The sequence below is a fragment of the Panthera leo genome, chromosome C1, assembly GCF_018350215.1.
Source record: "Panthera leo isolate Ple1 chromosome C1, P.leo_Ple1_pat1.1, whole genome shotgun sequence".
In the NCBI taxonomy this organism is placed as follows: domain Eukaryota; kingdom Metazoa; phylum Chordata; class Mammalia; order Carnivora; family Felidae; genus Panthera; species Panthera leo.
In genome coordinates this window covers 207,096,589-207,123,658 of record NC_056686.1, presented here as the reverse complement: position 1 = coordinate 207,123,658, position 27,070 = coordinate 207,096,589, and the positions used below count along the sequence as shown (strand labels likewise).

The window sequence follows — 27,070 nt, the reverse complement described above, 5'->3', positions numbered from 1 at the left end:
ATAAATATTATAATTATAAATATAATAAATTATAAATATAAATAAATATAATAAATAAATATTCTATATATTATATTATATTATATTATATTATATTATATTATAATATATATTGCAACCTATTATAACATATTATGTTATATGTCTCCCAGCTGTCAACTTCCCCTTCCCAGAAGCTACAACTGTAATCTGTTTCTTTTGCAACCTCGACTACAGTGAATTTCAGGACATTTCATCACCCCAAAAAAGAAACCTTTTATCCATTAGCGGTCACTCCTCATTTTCCTCCAAGCCACTGTAGCCCTACCTAGGCAAGCACTAATCTACTTTCTGTTTCTAGATTTGCCTATTCTGAACGTTTTGTTAAAAAAAAAAAAAAAAGAAAAAAGAAAAAAGGTATCATAAACATATGGCCTTTTGTGTCCGGCTTCTTTCACTCAACAAAGCATTTTCAAGGTTCATCCATGCTGCAGCCCATATCAACACTTCATTTTTTTTTCAAGGTCAAAAAACTGTCCATTGCATGGGTATACCATATTTTGCTTAGCCATTCATTAGCTGGTGGACATTTGGGTTGTTTCCACTTTTTAGCTGTTATAAATAATGCTGCTGTGAACATTGTTGTATAGCTCTTTGTGTGAACAGATACTTTCGTTTCTCTAGGACTGGAATTGCTGGGTCACGTGGTAACTCCATGTTTCACATTTTGAGGAAATGCCCGACTGCTTTCTAAAGCAGCTATACCATTTTACATTCTCGCCACCGATGTGCCAGGGTTCCCGTTTTTCCACATCTCCAAACACCTTTTTTTTCCACGCTTTTCATTATGGCCATCTCCGTGGGTATGACATCTCACTGACACTTGGATTTCCATTTCCCTACTGACTAATGGTGTGGAGCTTGCATATTTTCTTTGCAGAAATGTATGTTCACCTCCTTTGCCCATCCTTCCGTTAGGCTCCTTGTCTTTTCGTTGTTGTGTTACCTTGATTCTTTGTTGTTTTTTTTAAGACCTTATTTTTTAGAGCAGTTGTAAATTCATGGCAAAATAAAGCAGATACGAAGATCCCGCCCCCCCCCCCCACCCCATGTTCATAGCTGTCACCATTATCGACATTCCCCACCAGAATGGTACACTGGTTACAACTGGTAACTCTACACTGACACATCATAATCAGCCCAAATTGGTAGCTTACATTAGGGTGTTCATGGCATTTTCATAGATTTGCCTCTACAAAAAACATCTTAGGCAAACCTCTCCAAGGAACTGAGAGATTGGTGACTGCCAGAGACTCAGAGAGTCCCAAATGAGCAGACCCGAAGGCATGTTCCTGCAGTTAAAGGTGTGTGTGTCTATGCCGTGGCCAGGGGGAGACACTCAGTTCTCTGCCCTTGGCATCCAGAAGGGGACACGACTAAAACCTACATGACTGTCGAGGGCTTAGGAATATCCCAGTGTGCACTGTTATTGAAATGTCTTGAGTGTAAAGGCCACTTACAGCCACCTTCCTTCTAGTGTGACCCATGGGATGGACACCATACAGGGTAGGTATTAGAGCAAATAGGTACTTGTTCATCAACTTTATTCATCAAATCTCCTCACATCCATGCTCTGGGTTGATCCTCTGAAGCTTGAGAAAGTAAGATTCTTAGTAATAAAAATACAAGTGATATTCTGTTACTTGATATGGTTGCAGTTGAAGAACGGGTTGTATAGGTTACTTAGGGTTTTAGATCAGTTCAGCGAGTTGCCCTTCCCTTCCAGCACACATTTCTCTCCTCCTTTCTGTCTTTCCAGGCCTCAAGCACTCTGACCTCTCTGACTACACCAGCTTATCTAAGCTTAGCCTCAGGAAAGTCATCCAGAAACTGCTATTTATTGAGCGTCTACTTTGTGCCACGCAGTGCTCTGAAAAATCAGGGACAAAGACTAGCCATCTGTTCCTGGAAAGTCCCAGTGTATTTAAAAATGCTTGACATATTATCTCTCTAGAGAGAAGGTGCATTTAAAGGGATCAACACAGACCACACTTGTTAGGGGAGAACGTCGTTGGAAGGAGTTATCCCCCCAGAGATCTTCATTTGCCACCACAGAGGCAACTGCCTTCTTTGCTTACCTTTAACCGTGACACTGTTTGCATATGTGTCCAGCGATGTGAAAGCACATAACGCGAGACCCAGTGTTTTCTTATGAAGGGTACTACAGAACCAACTGACATTTCAGATGGTTCTTTCCAAATCTTACAGTCTCTGCCCACTTTGATTTCTAGAATGTGCTTCAATGATGCCCAGTCAGTACCTCTGATTAACTAAATCCCATATAGCTGAGAGCTGACTCAAGTCCATTTGTCAGCTGCTCAAGAAGTTTTTATACCCAAGTGCAACCTTGTGTTAAAATTATATACGGGCTCTGGAAACATGTCAGGATCATGGATCTAGAAAAGGCTGTTAAGGAAAACCTAGAATACTTAGGAGTGGTTGTCCTGGATCTCTCCAGAGGAGTATCCTAGAGGCCAGCACTGCTCATCTACCCAGCCAGCCCCGAACTGAGTGGAAGAACTATTCTGGGGGCGACTCAAAACGAGAATTCTTAGTGGACTTTAGTCAGCTGGCTGGAGACAATTTGCAGACCAGAGTGTGTGGCAAGAGTGGGAGCAGAAAAACAAGTGTTAAGACCACCCCGTTACTGACCACCCTACCTGGTCACCCCACGAGTCAGCTCTAGCCCCCTCACCCTATCAAACACCACCCCCACCAAGCCTCTCACACTACGTTACCCTGTTTTGTTGTTGTCGAGCTTCTATGATCTGAAATGCCCTCGGTCACCACTTACATTCGTTTATTTAACTCGGTCATTTGCTGCCTCCCAGCCCTAACCCAAAAATCCTATCAGCCCCACACAGCCTTAGAGTAGGCCTGATAAATCCCCCTCCTCGTCCCCGGTTTCCAGAACGGTAGGAGCCGGCACAGAGTGGGCGCTTAATGAATACCGGTTCATTATGTATGAATTTGTAAGGCCCTGAGGGAGGACTTTGGGCAAAAAAAAAAAAAGACTTCTAAAGGCTGGCTCCTGCGAGGCTGCGGAGCTCCGAGCCACCAGACCCCTACTGAGCCTCTGACACTTTCCTGAGAATGGAAGGACCATCGGAGCTGCGCCCGCGCCCATTCGCCAGCTTCCGAAGGTAGGGACCGAATCAGGAAAGGCGGCCAGAGCTCCAGCCCCGCCAGGAGCCTCCGAGTGGGGGCGAGAGGCGTGGGCGTGGGCGTGGGCGGGCCCCGCCCGGGGCCCCGCGGCGGCCGCCCCCCGCCTGCCGATCCCTCGGGCGACGGGGACGGTCCCGGCCGGCCAGCTGGAGCCGCCCCACACGCGCCCCGCGGCCCCCGCAGCCGAGACGCCGCCGCCGCCGCCGCCGCCGCCGCGCCGGGGCCGCTCGCCGAGTTGGCTGCGCGCGCCCGGGGGAGCGCAGAGTTTGCAAAGTCGTCGCGAAGCTTCGGCGGAGGGAAGGGGGTGGGGGAGTGGGGGTGCGCGCGCGAGAAACCCGCCTCTTGCGAGTAGAGCGAGGAAGAGGGGGGGAGAGGCTCCGAGTTCCGCTTCCTGAACGGCGGGTGGGTAGACGAGGTTGGCGCGGGGAAGGCCGGCGGGACGCGCGCTCCGGGCCCCCGCGCGAGCGGCGCGGCAGGCGATGGCCGGCGAGCGGACCCGCAGGTTCACCCGGAGCCTGCTGAGACCCGGGCAGGCGGCCGAGCTCCGGCACAGCGCCGCGTCCGCCGCCGCGGTGGCCGTCAGCAGCCGGCAGCAGCAGCGGGTGAGTGTGGCGCGTCCTCCGCGCCTTCCCGCGCGCCCCGGGGCCCCGAGCCCGGCCTCCCCGAGCCCCCGGCGCGCCCCCAGCCCCGACCCCTCCCGCGCCCCCTCCGCGAGGCAGCGCCACCGACGCTTCCCGGCCAAGGGCGCGCTGGGGGGACCGGGGACCCTCGAGCGCAGCGTGGGAGAGGATGCGTGTGGGTTTGGGGGGGGGGGGGCTGGGGAGCCGGCGGGAATGCCTCCCTAGTCACCCCGGCGCCAGGTCGTGGGGGTGCCGGGGACCCTGACGGCGGGGGAGTCTACGGGAGAGAACCCTTCGGGCCACAGGTCTATGCGTCTCCCTCGCCACTGCGACTGGTGCGCGGCGAGGAAAGGATGTGCCCCGAGGTCCTCGCTCCAGCTGAAGCCGGGAGCTCCGCGTTAACGCTGTCGCGGAAATAAATGGCCTGCGCCCGGTCCTCCCTCCACGCGGTTAAAAAGCCACAAACCACTGTACTCCTCCAGAAAGGGCCCGGGTGGGAGGCGGGAGGGGGGCGGTGGGTACCGGCTGGAGGAGACGTGGGTCATTAAGCATCGAGTGGTTTCTGGTGTTTTTCTAAGATGTTCACGGGGTTCTCCCGCCAAGATCGCTTTACTGGTTACTTCCTTGTTGAAATGCCTTCTAAGTTCTGGGTGATTTCCGCGGGAAATCCCTGGGGCAACAGCCAGCCTTTCCGTCCGATACCCAAATCGTATCCCTATCTCTCCCGATGCTCATAAGCTCCAGTAGGTGTCACACTCTGGGGTGGAAGTGTCAGGAGAGAAAAATCAAGGCGGGGGGGGGAATGGGGAGCGAGTGGGAACCGCGTTACGGTAAGACGTGGGCTCACCAGCCGCACCGTTGGCCTGCCTCTTGCTGGACCGGAATCCCACGCTGTGGGTTTCATTTTCCTTATTGCCAGGAAATATCATTAGGAATTAAATGGCTTCCTTTAAGAGTGTCAAAGAAAGTGTTACTCTTGCCAGTCACCCATGAAGAGGGAGCCAAGAGCTGCCCAGAGCCAGTTCCCACAGCCAGGACTTTTCTCCAAAGCCAGAGGTCGGAAAGTTGAACGGAAGCTAATTGCCTGGCAGAGGGAAGGGGCATCAGATGCCCAAACTGGTGGGGGTGACTGGAGTGTGGCCAGGGTTGGTGGCCAGGGTGCCTTTTCTTTCACTTACCAGTGGCTGTAGCGCGCAGTCACCCAGAGGTGATTCTGACTGTTGGCCATCGCCAGGCCAGGGACCCCCCCCCCCCCCCCCGATGTTCTGATAGCAGCATGCACATTTTTCGGTGGAAAGGATAAACTGCCCCCCCCCAAAATGACGTTTGGGGGTGGGAGGGGGGAAGGTTCAATTCGAGTAAAGGATACAGTCAGAAAATCTTGAAGCAGGCATAGAAAATAATTTTTACTATGGAATGATCATTCAGGTGTGTGGATTTGTCATTCTCTGCCGTTTACTTTATGATTACTTCTCAGATGATTCTGAATCACTTGATTTCACTGAATCTCCAGAATGATCTGGTAGAGAAGTGCAGAGAAATAATTGGTAGGGTGCATTTTGAGTAAACAACCCTAGATGTTGTTTTTGATGTTTGTTCTGTTTTTAGGTGGGTTCCCCTGAGGTTTGTAGCACTGGAATGTCTATAAAGAATATGTATCCTAGAGACCTTTCTATCTACGCACATTACCGTCTCCAAATTTATGTCAGATTTGAAATCCTAGGGTATCTTGTCAGAATGAATAAACTCAGTGTCAAAAAGGGCCGGGGAGGGGGTGATGCATTGGCAAAGGTGTCCCTGCTCCCCTCCCCTCACTTCAGCACCTTGGCCAACACTCCTGAATTAGCTTTTGCCAAGACTTTTCACGGGATGTTACACATCGAATCAGGCAGTTTGGGCAGTGATTCTGGCAGCAAGAAGACACGTGCTTTGCATTTCATTCTATCAGATAACTCTTAAAGGGAACCAGGAAGGGGATGAGTTCTCTGATTTGGCACCCAAATTCAGTGGGCACAGCATCCCTTTTGAACCTAAAACCTTCTAATTGAACTGTGTGGAGACTAATCCTGGCTTATGTGATCCAATCCCTTAAGATCCTTTATGTTTGTTGCTTCGAGTCCTCAAATCCTGGTTGTCAAGGGAGAATATTAATAGGATAGAGGAGGAAGATTATGGGTAGCCCTCTTCAGTACAGTCAAGTAGCATTGTGTGTATTCGAGGAAGCTGTCATCTATTGAAGAACATTTGAGAGACACTAGAAAGTCCTGTTGAGAAAAACTGTCTCACCGCTAGATTCATACAGTGTCCTTTCCAAAGTCCCTGTTTGGGGGACCAAAATCCTGCAGAATGTTACAGAGAGATTGTTGTAAGGTTGGAGCACTGCTTCGTCCAATGAGAATAGGCAAGTTTCTTAGATTAACAGGGTAGTTGTGAGTTGTGGACTGAGAGTGGGATACACACACACATGCACACACACACACACACGGCAAGAAGGCTTCAAAATGTGTGCGGCTTATGGAGAACACAGAGCAAAGAAATGCTGAGTGAGAACAGCTGACCAGGGGCCCAAGTTTTAAGGCAGTTGCTGGGGAAAGTACGGGCATGTGCCAGAGCAAACTTGATTTCGGTTTTAACCCAAGGCACTGTGGCAGGCTCATGTGCAGGCAGACTCCTAGCCAGGACCAACCTTATTCTGCATCCCTCTTAAAAACAACGATGAGAAGATACCTACACTCCCATGCTCACTGAAACATTTTCACGATAGCCAGGATACAGAAACATGCCTGAATGTCTGTTGAAGGATGAATGGATAAAGAAAATGTGTGTATATACATATATAGTATATATATATATATATATATATATATTATATATGTAATTTTTATATATTACATTATAATCTCTATCCCACACTTAAAAAAAAGAAAGAAATCCTGCTCTTTGAGAAACTGGTTGGATCTAGAGGACATTATGCTCAGTGAACAAGTCAGACACAGGAAGACAACTATGGCATGAATTTACTTACATATGGAATGGAAAATGGCAAAGCTCATAGAAGCAAAGAAGACTATGGTCGTTATGGGGTGCCGGCAGTCAGGGGTGGGCCGCAAATGAAGAGATGGTGGTCAAAGGGTTCCACATTTCAGTTATACAAGATGAATGAGCTCTGGAGATCCAATGTACGGCATGGTGATGACGTTTGACAACAATGGATTGTATACTTGAAAGTTGCTAACACAGACACACAGTGGTAACTATGTAAAGGTGATGGTTAAGTTATTTATCTTCATCTGTGGTGATTTTCACAATGTAAACCTGTCTCAAAACCTCAAGTCGTACTCCTCAAATATATACAGTTTGATACGGCAAAAACAACTCAGGGAAGTTGTTTAAATGGAAGAAAGCGATCATAATAACACATAACCGTTATGAACAAAAGCCATATATTTTTAAAAGAGAAATAGTTGCTCCTCAGTCATCCTAAGTTTTTTTCATGGAAAACAAATGAATCACAGCTCATGCCAAGGCCAATCTGAGGATCAGGTAGAGTTTAAGGAACTTTCCAGACACTCCATGCATGGTAGTCCCACAAAGCAAGCTTCTTTAGAGCAGACTGTCAGTTCAAAAATGATTAGAAACATTTCTCCCATGTCAGTGGGATAGTGTCTTATTGAGTGTTTTATTACTTTTATTACTTAAATACACATACTGTATTTAACCAAAGCTGTAATGCCACTAATTAGAAATTCTTTATAGGAAGCTATTCTTTTTTTAAATTTTTTTAATGTTCATTTATTTTTGAGTGAGAAAGACAGAACACGAGCGGGGGAGGGGCAGGGAGAGAGGGAGACACAGAATCCAAAGCAGGCTCCAGGCTTCGAACTGTCAACCCAGAGCCGGGTGCGGGGCTTGAACTCGTGAACCACGAGATCATGACCTGAGCCGGCCAGACGCTTAACCGACTGAGCCACCCAGGCACCCCTCTTTTAAAATCTATGAAGTGTATTTGTGTTTTTGCATGAATTAGTTCATTTAGACAGCTTTCTACAATTCATTAAGCTATGAACCTAGGATCTGTACATCTTTCTGCATATATATTTGGTAGCACTTCAAAAGAAAAATACTTTTAAAAAATGTAGAGATGACTTTTCTGCTAATACCACGTCAGGTCTGTCACTTGGAGACAAATGGAGCTTTATTTGCGGAACGTGACTGGGTGAGTCAGAGAAATAGAAGACTCTGAGGAACAAATAATCGTTTGGCCAATTTTTGCCTAAAGCCTCTTATGTTATTGCCCAGATCGGAACCACTTTATTAACATTTAGTCTTTAACTCATTTATGACATTTACTCTGTTGTTACACAAAAATTTCTCTTCAAGCCATTTTTGTATTGTAACTAACTTTATTAACTTCTTTTATTTATCTTTCCTTCTTTATTACTAAAGTATAATTGACATACAATGTTATATTAGCTGTAGGTGCACAACATAGTGATTCAACAATTCTGTACGTTACTCAGCGCTCACCGCGACAAGTGCAGTCACCATCTGTCACCATATGTCCTTCCAGTGTCACTGACTATGTTCCCTATACTGTCATTTGCATGTCTGTGGCTTATTTTATAACTGGAAATGTGTACTTCTTAATCCCTTTCATCTATTTCATCCATACCCCCATCCACCATCCCTCCTTGTGTCTAAGAGTCTGCTTGTCTGTTTGTGTTTGTTCATTTGTTTTGTTCTTTAGATTCCACATATAAGAAGTCGTAAAGTATTTGTCTCTTTCTGACTTAATTTCACTTAGTATAATGCTTGCTAGGTCTATTCATGCAGTCATAAATGGCAAGATTTCCTTCGTTTTGTGAGTGTAATATTTAATTGTGTGTGTGTGTGTGTGTGTGTGTGTGTGTGTATCACATCTTCTTTATCTGTTCATCTATTGATGGATGCTTGGGTTGCCTCCATATCTCGGTTATCGTGAATAATGCTTCAATATACAAAGGAATGCTTGTGTCTCTTTGACTCTGTGTTTTCATTTTCTTTCGGAAAATACCCAGTAGTGGAATTACTGGATTGTATGGTATTTCTGTTTATCAACTTCTCTTAAAGAAGACACATCCTGCCAGAAGTGATTATACTTAACCAGAGTGTTTTCTCCCTCACTGCTTCCCCAGAAAGCATAAAGGGTAAGTGGTAGAGAAAGGTCAGTACGGACCTCAGGAATCACCGGAATTCCGTATCCTCACTTTGGTTTGATATTTTCTAACTTCCTGTGTCCTCCAGTCATACTGATTTTGTTCTCTTAGGGAGCTTTGAAGAAGCAGCAGCACCTTTGACAGACCAACAATCTGTGGTTGAGAAGTAATGAGTCTGTAAACATGTTTACAGGAGCAGGAGGAATTTCTAGAAGGGAGAATGTTCCTCCCCTCGGAACTTTGTGGTATTTAATAGTTGAGAGTAGTAGGGGGCTTCAGAAACTTGAGTGGGAGATACTAGAATTTCCAAAAAGTCATATGCTGGAAGGAGTAGTGAGTGACAGATGCAGAAAGTGATACTGAAGGAGAGCAGAGCACTTGTCTTACTGTCAGCAGCCGGGGTCGAAGCAATAGGCAGAGCGAAGACCTGTTTGTTTGGCACCCAGAGCGCGGTCTCCTTGGGCTTGGTATGGGTTGGTTTTGACAGCACTCTTCATATCGAGGGTGTTTACTCTTCAGCAGAAACCACAGCCCTACAGGTTTATGTTGTTTACAGTTCTTTGATTAAGAAGGTTCGTGGCCTGGGGAAGAAGTCAACGTGAACTTATTTTACAACCTCAAGGTCAAATGTAATTGATTGTATCAACTAATGTGTTGCTGTTGTTGCCGCCTTACTTCCCAAGGGCATTGCAGAAATAACTTTGAAAATAAATGGTAACAGGGGACCCAGACAACTTCTAGAAAGAACGAGTGTGGTTCTTGGCCGTCTTGTTCCTCACAACCATTTTCTCCGAGGCCTAGCACAGAAAAAGAGGAGTAATACATGTGTTGGGATAAACCATTGGTAGAGAACCCACATGGTGCCTGGCACAGGGTTCGGGGCTTAATTCTCAGAGCCATCCTATGAGGACGTTGCTATTGTTGTTACAAATTACAGAGGAAGCCATTGAGACTCACAGGGTTGAAAACCTCGCTCTAAGTTAAGGAACGTCTCTTGCATCCTGAATAGTAAGTAGCAGAGCATTATGTTCCAGGGATGTTGTGGCTTCAGCAGCATCTCTAAGTTGGAAGACGTGAGGAGTTGAATTCGCTTGATGTTGCCTCCTGATTGTTAGCTTTACCTTGGGAATCCTGTCCTTCCCAGTGATAATGCAGAATGCCCATCAGTGTTCACTTCGGCTTTCCTCTGAGGTCCAAAGCCACAGCAGAAGGTGTTCCCGGTACCCCTAACCACGACAGACCCCCTTAAGGCAACCAGAGCTCAATTAATTGTTCAGTCCTTCATATATAAACTTGGTCAGCCGTCCCCAGGCCGTTTATCTGGCAAAGTCATAAGCATATTGTGAAAGAGGGTGGGGTTATTTCTTCTCAGGCCTGCGTCTTTCTAGGACAGGCTGCTTCTCCATCTCAGTCACTTCACCCCACTCCAGCAAGTGCCTGAAATTTTCCAGTGCATCAATGTGTCCCTGAGCACGTATTTTCGTTCAACTCGGTTATTTTCGTTCAACTCGGTTGTGTTGGGATTCGTTTTTTGCACACTTTCTTATTCAAAGGAGCGATTCCAAGTGTCTTACAAGGAAAATGCATGTAAGACAACATTAAAAAACATAGTAAAGGGGCAAATGGCAATATCAGCAACAACAAAAAAGCAATATTAGGAAAGTTAGATGTAGTCAAGAGTATGTCAATGGGCTAGGATCAGTGAATATAACCCATAACTGTTAAGTGCTACAGTCTTGCTAAGACTGCTTCCTAACATCCAAGTCAAAGAGGAATACTTGATCAGCCCTGAGATTAAGAGGTCTACAGTATACAAGAAAATAATTTGCTCTATGTGTGCTCAGCTTTAACTTACACCGAGACTTAAGAGACAAGACATTTTTTTTCTGTGACTTTTCGTACTGGGCAGTATAGACTTTCAGCTCTTAGAATGTGGCCCATGGGCCGAGAGCATTAGAATCCCATGGAGGCTTGCTAGAAATGCAGAGTCCAGAGTCCCCTGGGGACGCCGAGTCTACTGGGAGAGAACATGCATTTTAATAAGATCCTCTGGTGATTTGTAAGCACATTAACATCTGAGAGACACAAAAATAAGGTCCGACGTCAGTTGTAATTTGCTGTATATCGTCAGGTAAAGGCAATTGCATGAGGGTCCAAAACAATATAGTTTATCCTGTGACTCCTTGAAAGAGTTGCTTGAGGCAAAAAATAAAGTTCCAATCACCTAGAAATGTATGGAAATGGGATCGGTTCATTGCTAAGTGACTTTGGAAAGTCCCTTGATGGTTTCTGTTATATTTTCTCCTTCATGCGGCACCTTAATTGTGGTGTGAACTTACGCGTCCAGGTTAAGTAAAAAAATTCCATAACGTTTATGAAATGGTTACAATACGAATCTGCAGAAGTCTTCACCCTGGTTATAGTCATAAAGATGTGTTCCAGGGTGAGGCCGGTGTTATCCGGCTTAATGAGAATTTTTAAGCAGGATCACTGCAACTCATGAAGGACTCGGAATAAGGATTCTTCGTTGCTATCATTGAAACCCTTAGTGGTTTGAAAATAATTGGTTGTACCGGAAAATCTGATTGCTAGAATCATAAAATCATGCAAGTTTTTTTTTTTTTCTTATAGTCATTGAGTCTCAGAAAAAACATGATTTCTCTCCTTCACATAGGAACGCCCTAAGGATTAAATTCTATGCACTACATGCAGGCATATGGTCCAAGGTCCTTCTGACTGGCTGTCCTTCACCCCATTTTGGGATGCTCTTTCCTCGCCTCCACTGGCCATGAGCACTTTGAACCATGTGGCCAATTTGGGAGTGTAGGGAAATATCAGAGACCAGAATTCCCTCCCTGGCTCTTTGCTAAGTCATGCTTCTTTTTGAAGTTTCGATTCCTCATCTTAGAAATTAGGGGATTAGATGATGAGGTTCTTGCACTTGCTATCCCTCTGCCTTACAGTTCTCAAGACTCCTCCTTCTCATCCATCAGGTTCTCAAACGTCTCCTTCTCAGAAAGGTCACCCTGGGTCGCCAAGTTGAAATGTGTTCCCCAGCACCCCCTGCCACAAACCTCTGTGCCCTGTTACTATCCGTCATTTCCCTTGTAGCTCTGGCGACCGCCTAGGATGATCTTTTTACGTATTTAATTCCTTGTTTCTCTTTTCCAAACTTCTTGCTTTCATGTACATGTGCCAGTGAGAGAAGGAAACTTACCTGTTTCACAGCTTTTATACTCTATTTACTATATAGAAGTAAGCACGGCAGATGAGGTGCTAACAGGAACATCAGGAGGGTGGGCTGGTTGCACATCGGTTAAGAGATTGTAATGGAATGCTGCCTTACGAATGGCTGGTTTGTTCGTATCTGCTAATGATGTTCCTGGGTCACCTTCTTCGAAGCTGTGGAAATGCAATTTATAGAAAGGTATGGATTGAGCACATCCTATGTGCCAGGTACTTGACTCATATAATCTCTTTTAATCCTCCTGACGACCGCATAGCAAAGGATTTTCATTCCTATCATAGAGATGAAGAAGGTGATGTCTAGACGTCCAGCTTGCCCCAGATCCAGAATCTAGTACACGATGAATCCTGGAGGCACGTGCAGGTAGCCCAACTCCAGAGCCTGTGGTCTCCACCGATGCTCGGACCTGCAGACCAGTTCTACCAGGCAGGCAGGCTGGCCTCATTAAACATGCAGTTAGCATCCGTGAAAGAGAGCAAGGACAGAAAAGGAAACCCCAGGGCCCCAGCCATAGGAAGGGGTTTGGAAAAAGAGTTTCTTAACAAGAGATGTGCAGCTCTGCTTAACCGTTCTTCATTTATGACATCTCAGCAACGCGGGATACCAGGAATGACTCCAGCTTTGGACACTGTCCATGCTCAGACATTCCCCTGGGGCGGGACGGGCACAGAGTGGGTTAAGCTTTGCAAACAAAGGCTCCTTCAACTCTGCAAGGGACACCATTGGCTTCTTCTTCTTCTATAGAAATACATTTCTGGCAGATCAACATGGGGTAATTGGGTCGCAACAGTACATCTGTTACATCGTCCACTGTAGTCTTGATTTTGATGTTCATGTTTACAAACGAGAGGAGTTGTTTTTTTTGTTTGTTTGTTTGTTGGTTTTTTTTTTCCACTGAAGTGAGATGTGTTTGCCTCTTATCTTTCACAGCAGTGTCAGTCAACTGGAAAGAAATGCTTGTTTTTGCTGGACTCGACATGTTGACCTACATTCAATGATGTAGAAATAACGAAATTTAATGAATGTGGCTGAGTTTGTGGCAATAGAGAAAAACCCTTGTCTTTGAAAATGTTAATATTTGGCAACCTGACTGTGAGGTGGAAACGCCTTTGGGACTAGAAGAATTAATGGACCCAAATCAGCCAAAGTTCCTTTAATTGTGCTGCTAAATGTGAAAATAGTCAGTTTTTCTAATGCAGTTTCAGGAGACCGCCTCTCTCCTGATGTAAGGAATTTGGGAAGCTTGGCACCAAAATGGCAGAGTTTAACAATAGGATCGGGGCGGGGGGGGGGGGTGTCTTTTTAAAAAAGATGACACCATTTATGATGGCACAATGAGCTTTTCTTTATGTAATGATTTCAGTAATTACAATTCGAGTGACTAATTAAGGCCGTCAAAATGGCCAATGACTTTGGCCTTTCAAATCCCTGCATTCTATATAAAGAATCCTGGCGTGAATGCTTGAAGTGGCAAAGAAGCAAACAAAAAAAAAGTAACAAAATTCGCTACTCAATGAAATGTGATAATTAAATTAGTTTTGAACATCCGTTGTTTATTTGATTAGCTCTTAAAAGTCCCTTTGTCACTGGTCTTTAGAACAGAGAAAATGGAAATGGATTACAGCTGAGTAACGTTCACGAAAATGAAAAGTGACGTGAGAACCCAGTGACTTTTATGAAGAAGAAAATTTAGATATGGATAAGTGATATTTAAAGTCATTTACCGTTTGTGGGGTTTTTTTGTACATTGTTTACACATCAGACATTGATTCAAAAGAGGATTTCATTTCCAAATGAAAAGTATTCCAGTGTATATGTATCTATGCTTTACTGTATCTACGTACCTAGCTATAAGGTTGTCCTGTATGTGAAAATAGTAGTCATAAAGTTTATCAGCATACTGATCTGGACAGATAAGATTCTTTCAGGACTTTTCTGAGTGCTCACAGGGAAGGTTCATTCATTAACTTCAGTTTTTTTGAAGTCAAGAGCCATTATGTGGCTGGTGTCCAATCATGTTGAAAAATGTATCTTTTTACCGCCAGGAAGCAGTGGTTTCCAGGCTGAGTAACCTTGACCAAGTCTTTGAGCTTCCTTGGGTTTCAGTTTTCTTGTCTTTAAAACAAGTAGGTTGGACGGTAAGACTATTAAAGATGTTTCAGCCCTAAACATCTAGGGAGTTCTTACTTTTTAAAAGAGGTTTTCATACGGGATTAAAATATGCACATTTTTTTTTTTCATTTCAGTAACACCATTATTGATTAAGATGTCTGGTTCTAGCAACTGGAAGAATCGGTTCAAATGAATTACAACCAAATGTGTATTTCAGTGGTGAAAATGGCAGCACCGAATGGCTAGCTGAGGATGTAATGGAGGGAATGAATGGCTGTTTATATATTCTAAGGACAGGCTTAGGGGCTAAGAATTGGCAAAAGGACAGTTAGCAGGGACAAAGATGTGCGAGACAGATTTTTCTGACCTAGTGGGTGCTCCGAAGCGAGGTTGCAATCTCATTTCCCTCTTTGCCCCCCTGCTGAGAATAGAAAGGTCCATCTATGTAAAGAAAGAGAGGATTTCATGGGGCACCTGGATGGCTCGGTTAAGGCGTCTGACTCGGGCTCAGGTCATAATCTCACGGGTTTGTGAGTTCGAGCCCCACGTGGAGCTCTGTGCTGACAGCTCAGAGCCTGGAATCTGCCTCCTGATTCTGTGTCTTCCTCTCTCTCTGCTCCTTCCCCTGCTCATGCGATCTCTCGCTCTCTCTCTCTCTCTAAAAAATAAACATTAAAATTAAAAAAAAAAGAGAGAGAGAGAGAGAGAGAGGATTCCAGTTGTGTGCCCAGCCTTTGTAATTACAGTTCTTTGGCTTACAGTCCAGGTCCCACGTGACCGGAATGTAGGTGAGTTTGAACTCTCCTGCAAGCCCCACAGCTTCTCACTCCCATCAAAATGGCAACAAGGACCTCTCTTTTTTCTCGTTCTCTCTCTGTCTCTCTGTTTTGCCTCTGCCTCTTCACCTCCTTCTCACACCTGACAAAGGTAGTATGACCTGTCCTCGCCCTAGTAGGATTTCACAGTTGTTAGGAAGACAGCAGAGTCTTTCCCAGATCGTCCACCCAGCAGCCTGATCCCTCACAAGGTCCAGGGTATTTCATTCAGCAGTTAGAGACCAACCTTGAATATATAAGATCGCCATGGACTTATCCCCCCGCAGGTATCCCTTTTGAAGGTCCCCTGATCCCTTGGGACAAAAGGCATAGAAATGGGAGACTAGTGGTATCGGAATAACATTTCATCACTTCGCTGGTGGCCGGTCTGATCTCTGGTACAGTTAACCACAGTTCACATGACCCCGGTCCCCGTTGCCTCTTCTGGACCGGGAGGACAGAGCATGGTTTTACCCACACATTTCCAATACCCTTTCAAGGACCGACACTGTGGTTATCATTTCCATATTTCCAGGGCAGCAAAATGTCTGGCACATAGTTAGCTGCTTGCTAAACGCTTGCTAAATGTAAGAAGGCACGCCCCCCTTAGAGATGGCGGAAGTACAGGAGAGGCACGTTCAAGGCAATCTGAGTGCCTGGTTTGCAGCAAAGAAAGTCCTAGGTATGTCCAAGGAGAAATACTTAGGCAATCAAGTATCAGCATAGAGTACCTGCTCAGTAGTCACCAATTGAATTGAAGTGAACTGAACAGAGTTGAAGATTCCCACGAAAGGCTATCCAAAGACGAAAACAAACAAACAAACAAACAAACAAATAAATAAATAAGTGTTGGTTGGCATGAATGTAGACTCTTGAATAAATAAGATTCAGCTGAGCAGGTGTTAATCATTGTTCCAACACCAGCTCCTTCTCTCGTGGGCGCCCTGCTGGCACACACAGGCCCCACTGTTTGGCCAGGGATGTTATTGTCGTTCCCACAGATGCCGGGAGCAATCACGAGTCCGGGGCAGAATGGAACTCTGAGCTGGGTGCAGAAAATGATTGATTAAAATTCAGGAGCAGTGGGCGACAGAGTTTTGACGGCAGTCCGTTCCCAGTCCCATGATGGAGAGTGGTTTATATTTCCAAGAAAACCCTCGATATATTCACCAAAGCTGTACGATTTTATCAGTGAATGTTCATGCTGTTTTAGTTCTCAAAAACTCTCTATTTCTTTTTTTTTTTCCTTTAGGTCAGGGGGCTTTCCTGACACCGTTTTAGGATACAACTGCTCTGTGTGGTTTTTGTTTTAATTCCGCTTTTCACTTAATAGTCTCTTTTTACATCTGTACTTTTTAAACTCTCGGGGCTCTTATTAAATTAATAACTCAAAGTCTAGAACGTAAGGAAGAAACAACTCGTGGTAACAGCTTGTAACAGCTTTCGGTGTGTTCATTTGAGACAATTTGTTCACAAAGAAATACTCGTTGGCGTACGTTGAAGCTAATGTTGAACGTTTCAATGTTTGATGTGTGTTAGGTGATTCAAGCTAAATTTTGTCCTGAGGGTTCTGTGTTCTGTATACCAACACTGCCTGAAATACATGTATTGAATAAGGAGAGAGGACTGGAACTACATTCCTTGACGGTTAAATGTGTGCCTCTGGCTTGTGAGTGCAGGGAAGGGTAGAGTTGTGTTCTTGGCTTGTGTCATTTCCTGTAAGCGGACATGATGCCTCTCGTAATCTGAGTGATGGCATGTGATTCTGGGGTCCTCTGAAGTGATCAGAACTTGACCCACTCTGGGTCTCCGTGACTTCGTAGGGATACAAACACTGTCACTAGATTTCCATCGCTGCTGTAACGAGATTACGACAGATTTCACACAGATGTACTATCTTACCGTAGTGTAGTTGCAAAGTCCAGCAGGGATCTTACTAAGCTAAAATGAAGGCGTCTGCAGGGCTTCGTCCCTTTTTGCAGGCTTGAGGGGAAAATCTATTGCCTGTTCATTTGGGTTGTCGGCAGAATTCAGTTTCTTGCAACTGGAGGGCCAAGGTTCTGGTTTTCTTGCTGGAGGTAAACTGAGGGCCATTTTCACCTTCTAGAGGTTACCACATTTCCTGCTCATGGCCCCGTTCTTCCATCGCCAAGGCCAGTGATGGCGGGTCAAGCTCTTCATGCATCTCTCATCCCTCTGCCTTTCTTTTCCGCTGTTAAGAACTCATGTGACTAGATTGAACTACTTGGATAATCCAAGATAGTCTCCCCATCTCAGTGTCCTTAACCTTAGTCCCATTTGCCAAGTCCCCTTTTCCATGAGAGTTAACGTATTCCCAGGTTCCGGGTATTACGATGTGAATATCTCCGAGGAACCTACCACAAACACTTGTGAGGATTATTAAAAGGAGCAAATCCTCCCCAAACACTGTTTTCTGATCCTACTATGAAGTGGAGGAAACAGTCTTTTGTAGGAGACCAGAGCTCGGTTCCAAAACCTGACCCTCTCTATTTATGTGGCGTTGATGAAGTTAAAAAACCTTAGCTTTTTCTCTTTGTAAAATAAGGAGACACACAATTCTCATGAGGTTTCAATGATATCATGCCTGTGAGTTCCTTAAGCTACATTCATGTTCATTGTCATAGGTGCCGTCCATCCAGGGAGAGTGTTGCTCATTTGCTTCTGTGCCTGCATGCCTAGGAGTGGGCATCCCTGTAACTTAGTAGACAGTAGACTATCACCAGATCTGACTGGAGTGGGGTCTGCTCTGGGTATTCAGGGGAATCTGAACTCTGTCTGAAGCCTGCTTTATCTCTGACCAAGCCTCGTTATCTTTTTCTCTGAGAGTAGCTTGACCTGTGGGTGATCTCAAGCCTAGCAGACCCTGAACTTCCTTTTCTGTATTCTCTCTAGTATCGTGTACGGGAGAGCCTGGTGGATGGGACCAAATACTCTGTGTGTCAGAGCCAGACAAGCTGCCTACAATTTGTGTACATTGGCTCAATGACCACTACTCAGAAAGATAGGCTGAAACTATCCTTTATCTTTTATCATTTAACCCCACGGTTAAATGAACCATTTAACACGTGCAATTTTATTCAAAATGGCATCTTTGATTCACTAGTAAGGAGAGACTCAGTACATTTTTGGTCACAGAGAATGGATCACGTATTCCTTAATATATTGTCAGCTCACAGAATACCTTAAAGGAAAATGAACCACTTAATGGTGGGGTTTACCAGGGATCTAGCCTTAGATCTTCTCCCTGCCTTTCCTGAAAAACCTCCCTACAGGATTCATCCGCACACACAGGTTTGCTCTCACCTGTGCACAGATACCTGTGGTTCCGTCTCCACCTTGTGCTCAGCTGCTGAGCTCCGCCCCTTGATGGCTCCATCCTGGAGCCCCAGGGTTGAAGGGTTTTATCCCTACCTTCTAACTGGTCTCTGGTCTCCTCCCACCGTCTATAATCCACCTTCCACACTTTGCCTCTATTAACACGTGAGCACACAGCTTGGATCGTGAATCTTTTATTCCTGAATGCTTCTAATGCTCGTGATTACTTCCTCAAGGGATCCTATCTCACCTGGCTCCAACCTGCCTTTCCAGCCTCACTTTCTAGGACATTCTTTCTTCAACTATCCCCACACTACAGCCACCCAAGGTTCTGGGCATTTCCCACATATGCCATGCACGCTACCAGCTGCCTAGAGAAACCTGCCTTTCTTTCTCCTCTTGTTCAGCTCCTACTTGCCTTCCAGATCCAACTCATTTCTTCCTTTACCCGTTACTTCCCCTCTGAGTCCGTTGATAGACAATCCCTTCCTCGTCTCCATTTCCATAGTACTTCTTGCACACATGGTTTTTTGTTGTAATTATTTAGTCATTGCCTCACCTCATCAGACAGTTACAGAGTTTTCTTATAATGCAACAAACGACTCTTGGTTGGATGGATGGAGAGAGATATGTGTATTTTTATAGTTTTTTGAAGTATGCTCCCCACCCCATGTCATTTTTGAAGGGGAAATGCCCTGCAGATATTGGGGGCAAGAGGAACAATATGGCATTACCTTTCTCTTCCTTACTTAGATGCTTAAATATTACCTAGCTCTGGAAATAATAGCCCGGCATTCAGGTCCACTGCTTTTGACAAAATGGAACAGGTTCCGAGATTTTTTTTAAAGGACCCATTTTAATTATTGCCTTTCAGTGATCTGATGTGACTATAAGGAAAAACTGTATTTTCAGTGTGATTTCTTTGTATTTTGAAGTTGACACCCTATTATCGTTCATTGGAATTTTTAGCGCCCGAACATTTCTACCATTTCTAACATTTTTTTTCCTAGTGGCACATTAAACCGTACATTAAATTTTTATGAATTATCCAGTTTGCTGGGAGAAATAGAGAGACATTGAATTGTACCATTGCTAACATTGAAGACCTTTGATCTAATAGTTCCAAACCCCATCATGCCCTTGCTGCCCAGGTTAAAAGACCAGTGGCCGCCCTTGAGCACCTGGCATGCAACGTGCATCCGTCAGCCATAGGCTTTTGTGTTTGTTCTTTCCCAGCCCAGAAAGCTCTTTCCGCAGTCCTTCCTCAGCTGCAGTCTCATCATCTCCTTGAGGAACCCTTCCCTGATCACCCACCCAACCCCGGTCACTCTGCTTTTCCTCATCCCCAAGTACCCCCCCCCACCCCCGTAGGTAACCAACCCCTGGACACCGTCCCCATCAGTCCCCTGCTTCGCTTTACCTTTTCCTTTCTTATTTTGAGGAACATTCAGGTTTACAAAAAAAATCTAAATATATTTTGTTTGTAAACTAGTATAAAGAATCTCATATACCCTTCCCCCAGATTCCTCAAATGTTGCCATTTTACCACACTTAAAATTAATCACCATCTCCCTCCCTCCCTCTCTCTCTCTCTCTCTCTTTCTCGCCCGTCTTTCTGTCTCACTCTGTTTCTCTCCCTGTCTCTAACACAAGCGCGCGCGCACACACGCACACACACACACACACACCTTTTGTTTTTCTGAAACATTTGAGAAAAACCGCATATGTGATATGCCCTTTGAAGAGCTCAAAGTAGTTCAAGTATATTTTTTGAAAACACTTCTCTTTTTTAAATATGTTTCTAGTGTTTTTATTTATTTACTTATTTTGAGAGAGAGACAGACAGACAGAGCACAAGCAGGAGAGAGGCAGATACCGAGGGAGACACAGAATCCGAAGCAGGCTCTGAGCAAGCTGTCAGCACAGAGCCCGACGCGGGGCCCGAACTCACGAACCTCAAGGTCATGACCTGTGCCGAGGTTGGACGCTCAACTAACTGAGCCACCCAGGCGCCCCTGAAAACACTTCTCTCACATACCTATAACATGATGATCAAAATCAAGACATTAACATTGACACAATAATAATATCTAATTCATAAACCTGATTAAGATTTTTCCAAGTGACCCACTATTTTTTGTTCCTGGTCCGGGATCCAAAGATTACATTGCATTTAGATGTCATATCCCATTGGTCGTCTTTGATCTAGAAGAGTATTTAGGTCTTCCTGTGTCTTTCTTGAAAGTGCAATTTTGAAAAACACGGGCCCATTGCTTTGTGGAATGGCCCTCAGTCTGGTTTTAGACTGATGCATTCTGATCAGCTACCAGCTTTGCTGTTTGGGGCAGGCATGTCACAGAAGCCATGGGGTATCTTCAACGCAGCCTGTCAGGGGGACACGTCTGCCTTGTTTATCTTCTACGAAGTTACTAGTTTCCTGCCTTAGTCAGCCGGGACTGCCAGACCTACGTACCAGAGACCAGGTAGCTTAAATCACAAACACTCATTTCTCATAGTTCTGGAAGCTGGAAGTCCGAAATGAAGGTGCACACAGATGGGTGTCTGGGGAGGACCTCTTCCCCTTTAGCAGACGGTCATCTTCTCCGTGTGCCCTCACATGGCACAAAGCTGGGAGCGTCCCTTATAATGGCATTAACCCCATCAGGAGGGTTCTACCTTCATTATCTAATTACTTCCCAGAGGCCCCATCTCCAAATCCCATCGCAATGGGGGATCGGGTTTCCAACCTAAGAATCCTGCCATCCATCCAGTTCCTTCTGCAACCCACCAGTAACTTGTAGGGAGATCCTCTGAGACTCCCCTGCTTCTCCTCGGACTTTTGCCACTGATTTTAGCATCTGGAGGTACTTCCTGAAACAGCTATTACTGCGGATGGACTTTCAGGGTTTTTTGGTTTTTTTTTTTTTTTTTTCGGTTTTGTTTTGTTTCCTCGTTTGCTCTTACAGATCTCCTGGTGCCCGAGTGCAGGGCCCTTCTACAACTTTAGCGATGCTGCCGGACTGTTTCCAAAAACACGGTGCCCTTTCGCGCCCTCATATATGCACTTCCTCAACAGTACACGTGTTGTCAGACTTTCTGACTTTCGTTGGTTTTCTGGGTGGAAGAGGGTATCATATTGCTGTGTTCAGCTGTGTTTCCCTTTTTGAAAGTCAGGCATCTTTTTATATGTTTACTGGCTATTCCTGTTTCCTTTCACACTGACAATTTAGCACATATTTGGGAGATTTGAGGTCATATCAGCAAGGGTTTCAAAAATTAATGGTGGGGGCACCTGAGTGGCTCACTTGGCTAAGCATCCAACCCTGTTTCGGCTCATCAGGTCATGATCTTGAGGTTGGTGAGTTCAAGCTCCACACTGGGTTCTGCGCTCACAGCATGGAACTTGCTTGGTATTCTCTCTCTCTCTCTCTCTCTCTCTGTCTCTCTCTCTCTCTGTCACTTCCCTGTTCTCTCTCTATCTCTCTCTCTCAAATAAATAAACTTTTAAAAATTAATGGTAGGGGTGCCTGGGTGGCTCAGTCAGTTAAGAGTCCGACTTCAGCTCAGGCCATGATCTCACGGTTCGTGGGTTCAAGCCCCGCGTCAGGCTCTGTGCTGATGGCTTAGAACCCGGAGCCTGCTTCTGATTCTCCGTCTCCCTCTCTCCCTGCCCCTCCCCTGCTCAAGCTCTGTGTGTGTCTCTCTCTCTCAAAAGTAAATAAATGTTAAAATAGTTAACGGTAGGATGATGATTAGAAGGGGTTTTTTTTTGTAGAAAGAAATTCGTTGAATTTATTTAAGTTGCATTTTGAAGTTTCGTTAGCGTTTTCTCAAAACCACGTTGGTAATCAGGAACAGTGCCCTCCTGTCATCAAGCTTATGGCCTTCATTCCTCACTACATGAGTGTCCTGTTCAACATTCTCATGGGATTCACAGTAAATGCAAGCAGGTGTCTCCATAGAGGAAAATATCAAGTGTTTGCACTTTTCCCAAATCTCGGGACAAAATCTCGGGGCTGTTTGGGCCCCAGGCACTTCTTGTGCGAGTGTTTCAGGGAACTCAAACTCAATTATGCGGTATAAAAACGCTTAGTTCATTCCATTTGAGTTGTAGTAAACACCCAGCCAGGAAGACAGATAGAATTTTCAGAATCTCCGATTTTTCCAGGCACAAATTCTCTTGGGGGTGTATAGGTTTTAGAAGGTGCTTTTTGAATCACGAAGTTGAGGTGAACAGCTAAATTCTACGCTTGGAGGAAACTGTGGTGGTGCAGGGGAGTGTGACCTAGAAGAACGACTCGTTTACGCTGCCACAGGGTCACGATCTCACGGTTCGTGGGTTCGAGCCCCGCGTCGGGCTCCGGGCTGACGGCTCGGAGCCTGGAGCCTGTTTCGGATTCTGTGTCTCCCTCTCTCTCTGCCCCTCCCCCACTCATGCTCTGTCTCTCTCTCTCTCTCTGTCTGCCTCTCAAAAATAAAGAAACGTAATAAAAAAAAAATTTTTTTTTAAATGGTGCAAAGAGTACTTGAGCTCCAGAACTCGCAGTCTCAGCTGCTGTAGTATAAAATAAGCTGTGGATATTTGTGTGTTGTGGGCCTGTGTGGGTGTGCCCCTGCGTGTGTGTTAGAACATCACGTATTGTAGGGCATCGTGGGAAAAATGCACATTTAGGAAAATGCAATTTAATGTTATTCCGGCTGGATTTGCGTTCTTTCTTCACCTGTTAAATGGAGGAGCAATTTCCACAAAAGCCTATTTATTGTAGAGAACTTACCCAAGTGAAAACGTTTGTAACGTGGTAGAACAGCCTGAATTATTAAATGTCTGGGGCCCATCTTCTGTTTTATGGGAAACTTCCAACTGGCTCACGCGTCCCCAAGGAACTGTACCGCGTCGTCGTACTGACATGACTGTTTATTTCGAGGAGGGGCTTTACGAATACTGAAGTATGCAAGCCCTCGGATTTGTCTGCCTTGGAGAAGAGCCGGGAGGGAAATCGAGCAAACAAACAAAACCACCACCGCAAACTCCAGTGCTGCTTTCTTCTCCCTCTCCCACCCCTCCACCCCACCCCCCCCCCCCACCGCCACATCCCATCCGAATTAGGAAATCAAACTGCAAATTCATAAAAGCTAGAATGGACCGACAGGTGTGATCGTTACAGGAACCTGCTGCAGGTACTTGATACGCCCAGCTGGCCCGGTGGGTGCAGGGTCCTATCTTCATGGACAAGTTCCTCCCTGCGTTTATTTTTTTCCCCGCATCCCTGCAACTTCATAAACAAATGAATTGGTAAAAACGGGGAAATCATCATAAACGGGCATCCTGATGTGCGGACGTAGGGCCACAGATGGGTGTGAAGACACATGAGTATCTGCTTAGCTTCGGTAGAAATGAAAGACTGAGGAACGGGTGATTTACTCTGCCACTGTGTATAGCTTTCAGGTTCTCTGATGGCCCCAGGGTATGCTGTGGAACAGGGCACTCGTGGGCCCTGCCAGTTCGGTTGCTCAGCACAAGGCGAAGCTCTCCGACTCCCTTCCCCTTTAGCAAACTGCTTTGATTTTTGCCCAGCTGTCCCCAAAGTGTAGTTCCGGGAACAAAATGCTGATTCTTCCATCTTTGCAGATGTGTTTAAAACCAATGAATATAAACAATGTAGTTCTATGGCACACCATGCATTCCATCACATTTATGGAATTGTTTTCATTCAAATGCAAGAGGGGTGTGTGTGTGTGTGTGTGTGTGTGTGCGCGCACACATGTGTATGTGTGTCTGAAACCCAAGATTCTTGGGAATCGAAACCAATTTCATTTTCCTTACCAGGACGAAATGCTCTAGTGTGTGACAGAAATTGGATTTCTGAAGGTGGAGATTGTCCTAAATGATAGCAAGTGCTGTCCCATTCATCTCCTGTTGAGATGCTCCCAACACATTTTTAGAAAGTTACGTCATCTCATGATTGCCATTAAGTTGACAAATTGTCTTTTAGAATCTTAAAATAGCTACCTCCACTCAGAGGAGAGAAGCCCCCCAGAATATATCCCATCAGTCAGTGTCACTTTTGTTCATCCAAATAATGTCATAAAGCATGCGTGTTTGGAGAACAGTCAGAATAAACAAAATGTAGGAGAAAGAAGCCTTTAAAATATCCTATGCTGCTGGGCTAAGTTGTTCGCCAGAATGTAAATTTTTGCTTCATGATTACCTCATTATTCCTCCACTGTTTTGCCAATGTGCTCACCATATTTTGTCACGGTCTTTGCTGTGACTCATTTGTTCTGCTCCATAGACTCTATTGACAACAGACGACCCTAAATGTGTGTCTCATTCTCAACAAAATATCAATGACATATGGTTACAATTTTTATGACCCTCCTTTAAAAAATATTATATACTTTGATATTGATTCAAGACTATTCACTGATGAATCATCATTAATGGGAGTGCTCTAGAATGGGACAGTAAAAGGACATGAAACTGTGGGCAGTTTTAAATTATGAAAAGCCATAAAGGGAAGTGCTCTGTCTACCCAGGCAAATAGTTATGTGTATGTTGAGTCGGTATCTCTGAGCTAGATCCATAAGGAATTAGGTCCAAGAACAACATATGGATTCAGACACGCTTGTAATCGACACCCGTGTCTTCAGGGCTCCAGTTTGTTGGTTTAGCTTTGTCGTTGGGTCACACAGCTTGACGGAAAGCATGGGAACCCGCTAGCTTACACTCGGATGTTGGCTGCTGATCTTCAACTTAACAATCATGCAATCAGTAGACCATGCCTTACAGAGTAATAAGTAATCATGAAAAACTTTCAATCTTCTTGTTCAACCCTCACATCCCAGCCTGATACCAATGCCAGAGCTAAGGGCCGTGTCTGCAAAGGGACTCCCAGCAATGAGAGGGTAAACCCCCTGCTTCAAAATGGAAGCTGGGTGTCGGGTAAATGTGTAGCAGGCCACTGTGTTTGACAGAAAATCATAGGCATTGAACAGCTGGATCCAGATGGGAGCCAGGAGGGAGGAGATGCCAGGACTATTAAAAACTGGGTTTAAGGACGAAAACCAGGCAAGAGCATGGGACACTGAAGTGGGTTGGCTTGAGGATTTGTATCGTAGCCAGGAAAAAAAAAAAAATTAAACTACCATCTCTTGAGCTTTGAAGTTGTCAACCCCCAAATTCACAGTTGTCTTCTTTTTCGTCAACCATGAGAGTCTGTTTCAGATCTTGGAAACCCAGAGCCCGGATTAGTCGGGAGTGCGGCATTTCTCCCTATCTGTTCAGGAAACGATCACATCGTGTGGTCAAGGATGATACCCTTTACTCATTCAAAGGGCCACACATAAGGCCGGGATCCTGAGGGTCTGGGGGGCTGTGCAAGCGGACAACCTGAGGGACAAAATGTGAGCCCATTGGTCTCCACTGGGGCCCCGCCCATAAGGCTGTTTCCTCTCTTGCGTCATCACCACAGTGTTCTGACCAGTTCAGAAAGAAAGGTTTCAAAGGAGCATGGCCCATTCAAAACTAGATGGTTGCTAATTGGTAACAGAGTTTTACATACATTTACAGGACAGTGTGGAAAGGCCTGGGGCTCCCCTGGCTTCAGCAGGAGGTAACAAGCTGCAAGCTCTGTCTTAGGGACAGAGTCCTGGTGTAGGTGGGGCGCACTTTGCTCATTTCACCCAGACCCCAGCTCAGTCCCGCAAGGAGCAGCCCGCTTCCTCCGCCCCGATCTCCCGGTCACTGTGTCTTCCTGCCTGGTGTTCAGAAGCCGAGATCCCAATGGTCCCTATGATATGCAGAATAGAATAAAGGAGAGAAACACTGTTAATAATCGTGCTTCCTCGTGGGCTGCATTTTTCTTTGAAAACGACGAACACTGCATTTGGGAAGAAGTTGTCACACTGGTATCGTGTTCCTTAAAGCTCACTTCTCTGTCATGAAAAATCCAGTCCAGCAGGAGTTGTGGGACAGCTCTAACCTAGGGGGCCAGCACCCCCCCCCCCCCCAACCATGACTGTGAATTCATGTTATTCCAACAGAGTAACTGACACTGAGAGGCAGGGAATGGGGGCTGGCAAGCAGACGATGGCCTCTGTTCTCTGTTGGCAGGGATAAGGAGGAACCGATGCAATTATAAATAGAATTATAGCCCAAACCAGGATTACTTGGATAACTCAGTCGACACAAGGTTTTGTTTGATTCAATTTTCTAGATGATTTCATCAATGATTAACCTAACTTTGTTAGTGGAGATCTAAAAAGAGAGCCAGCTTAAGCATATTCAGCAAGGCCAGCATTTACTTTTTGCTTTTTTTGAACCTGAGGCATATGTCCAGCTATTGACTTCTTTGGCTAGACAGTGCTATCCACATTTTTTTCTTTTTTTGACAAAGCAGGAAAAATTGCTTAGAGACTCTGTTTAGAAACCTGAAAGAAAATGGACAAGCTGGAGAAGTATTCATGCTGAATAATGACCTTAGATGCCTTACACAAATGGCATATCAGGTCAAACTGCCGAATCAGTCCGTCCATCCGTGT

General features: G+C 45.2%; 1 protein-coding gene across 2 annotated transcripts in view; it reads left to right on the top strand.

Moving 5' to 3' along the window:
- Window positions 1-3,643: 3,643 nt before the first annotated feature.
- DOCK10 (dedicator of cytokinesis 10) overlaps window positions 3,644-27,070 on the top strand; it is a 266,256-nt gene continuing 242,829 nt past the window's right edge. For both annotated transcript variants that reach the window (XM_042950329.1, XM_042950328.1), the window contains exon 1: window positions 3,644-3,806. In XM_042950329.1, the coding sequence (XP_042806263.1) occupies window positions 3,684-3,806 (123 nt within the window). In that variant the 5' untranslated portion in view covers window positions 3,644-3,683. The remainder of the gene's footprint in view (window positions 3,807-27,070) is intronic.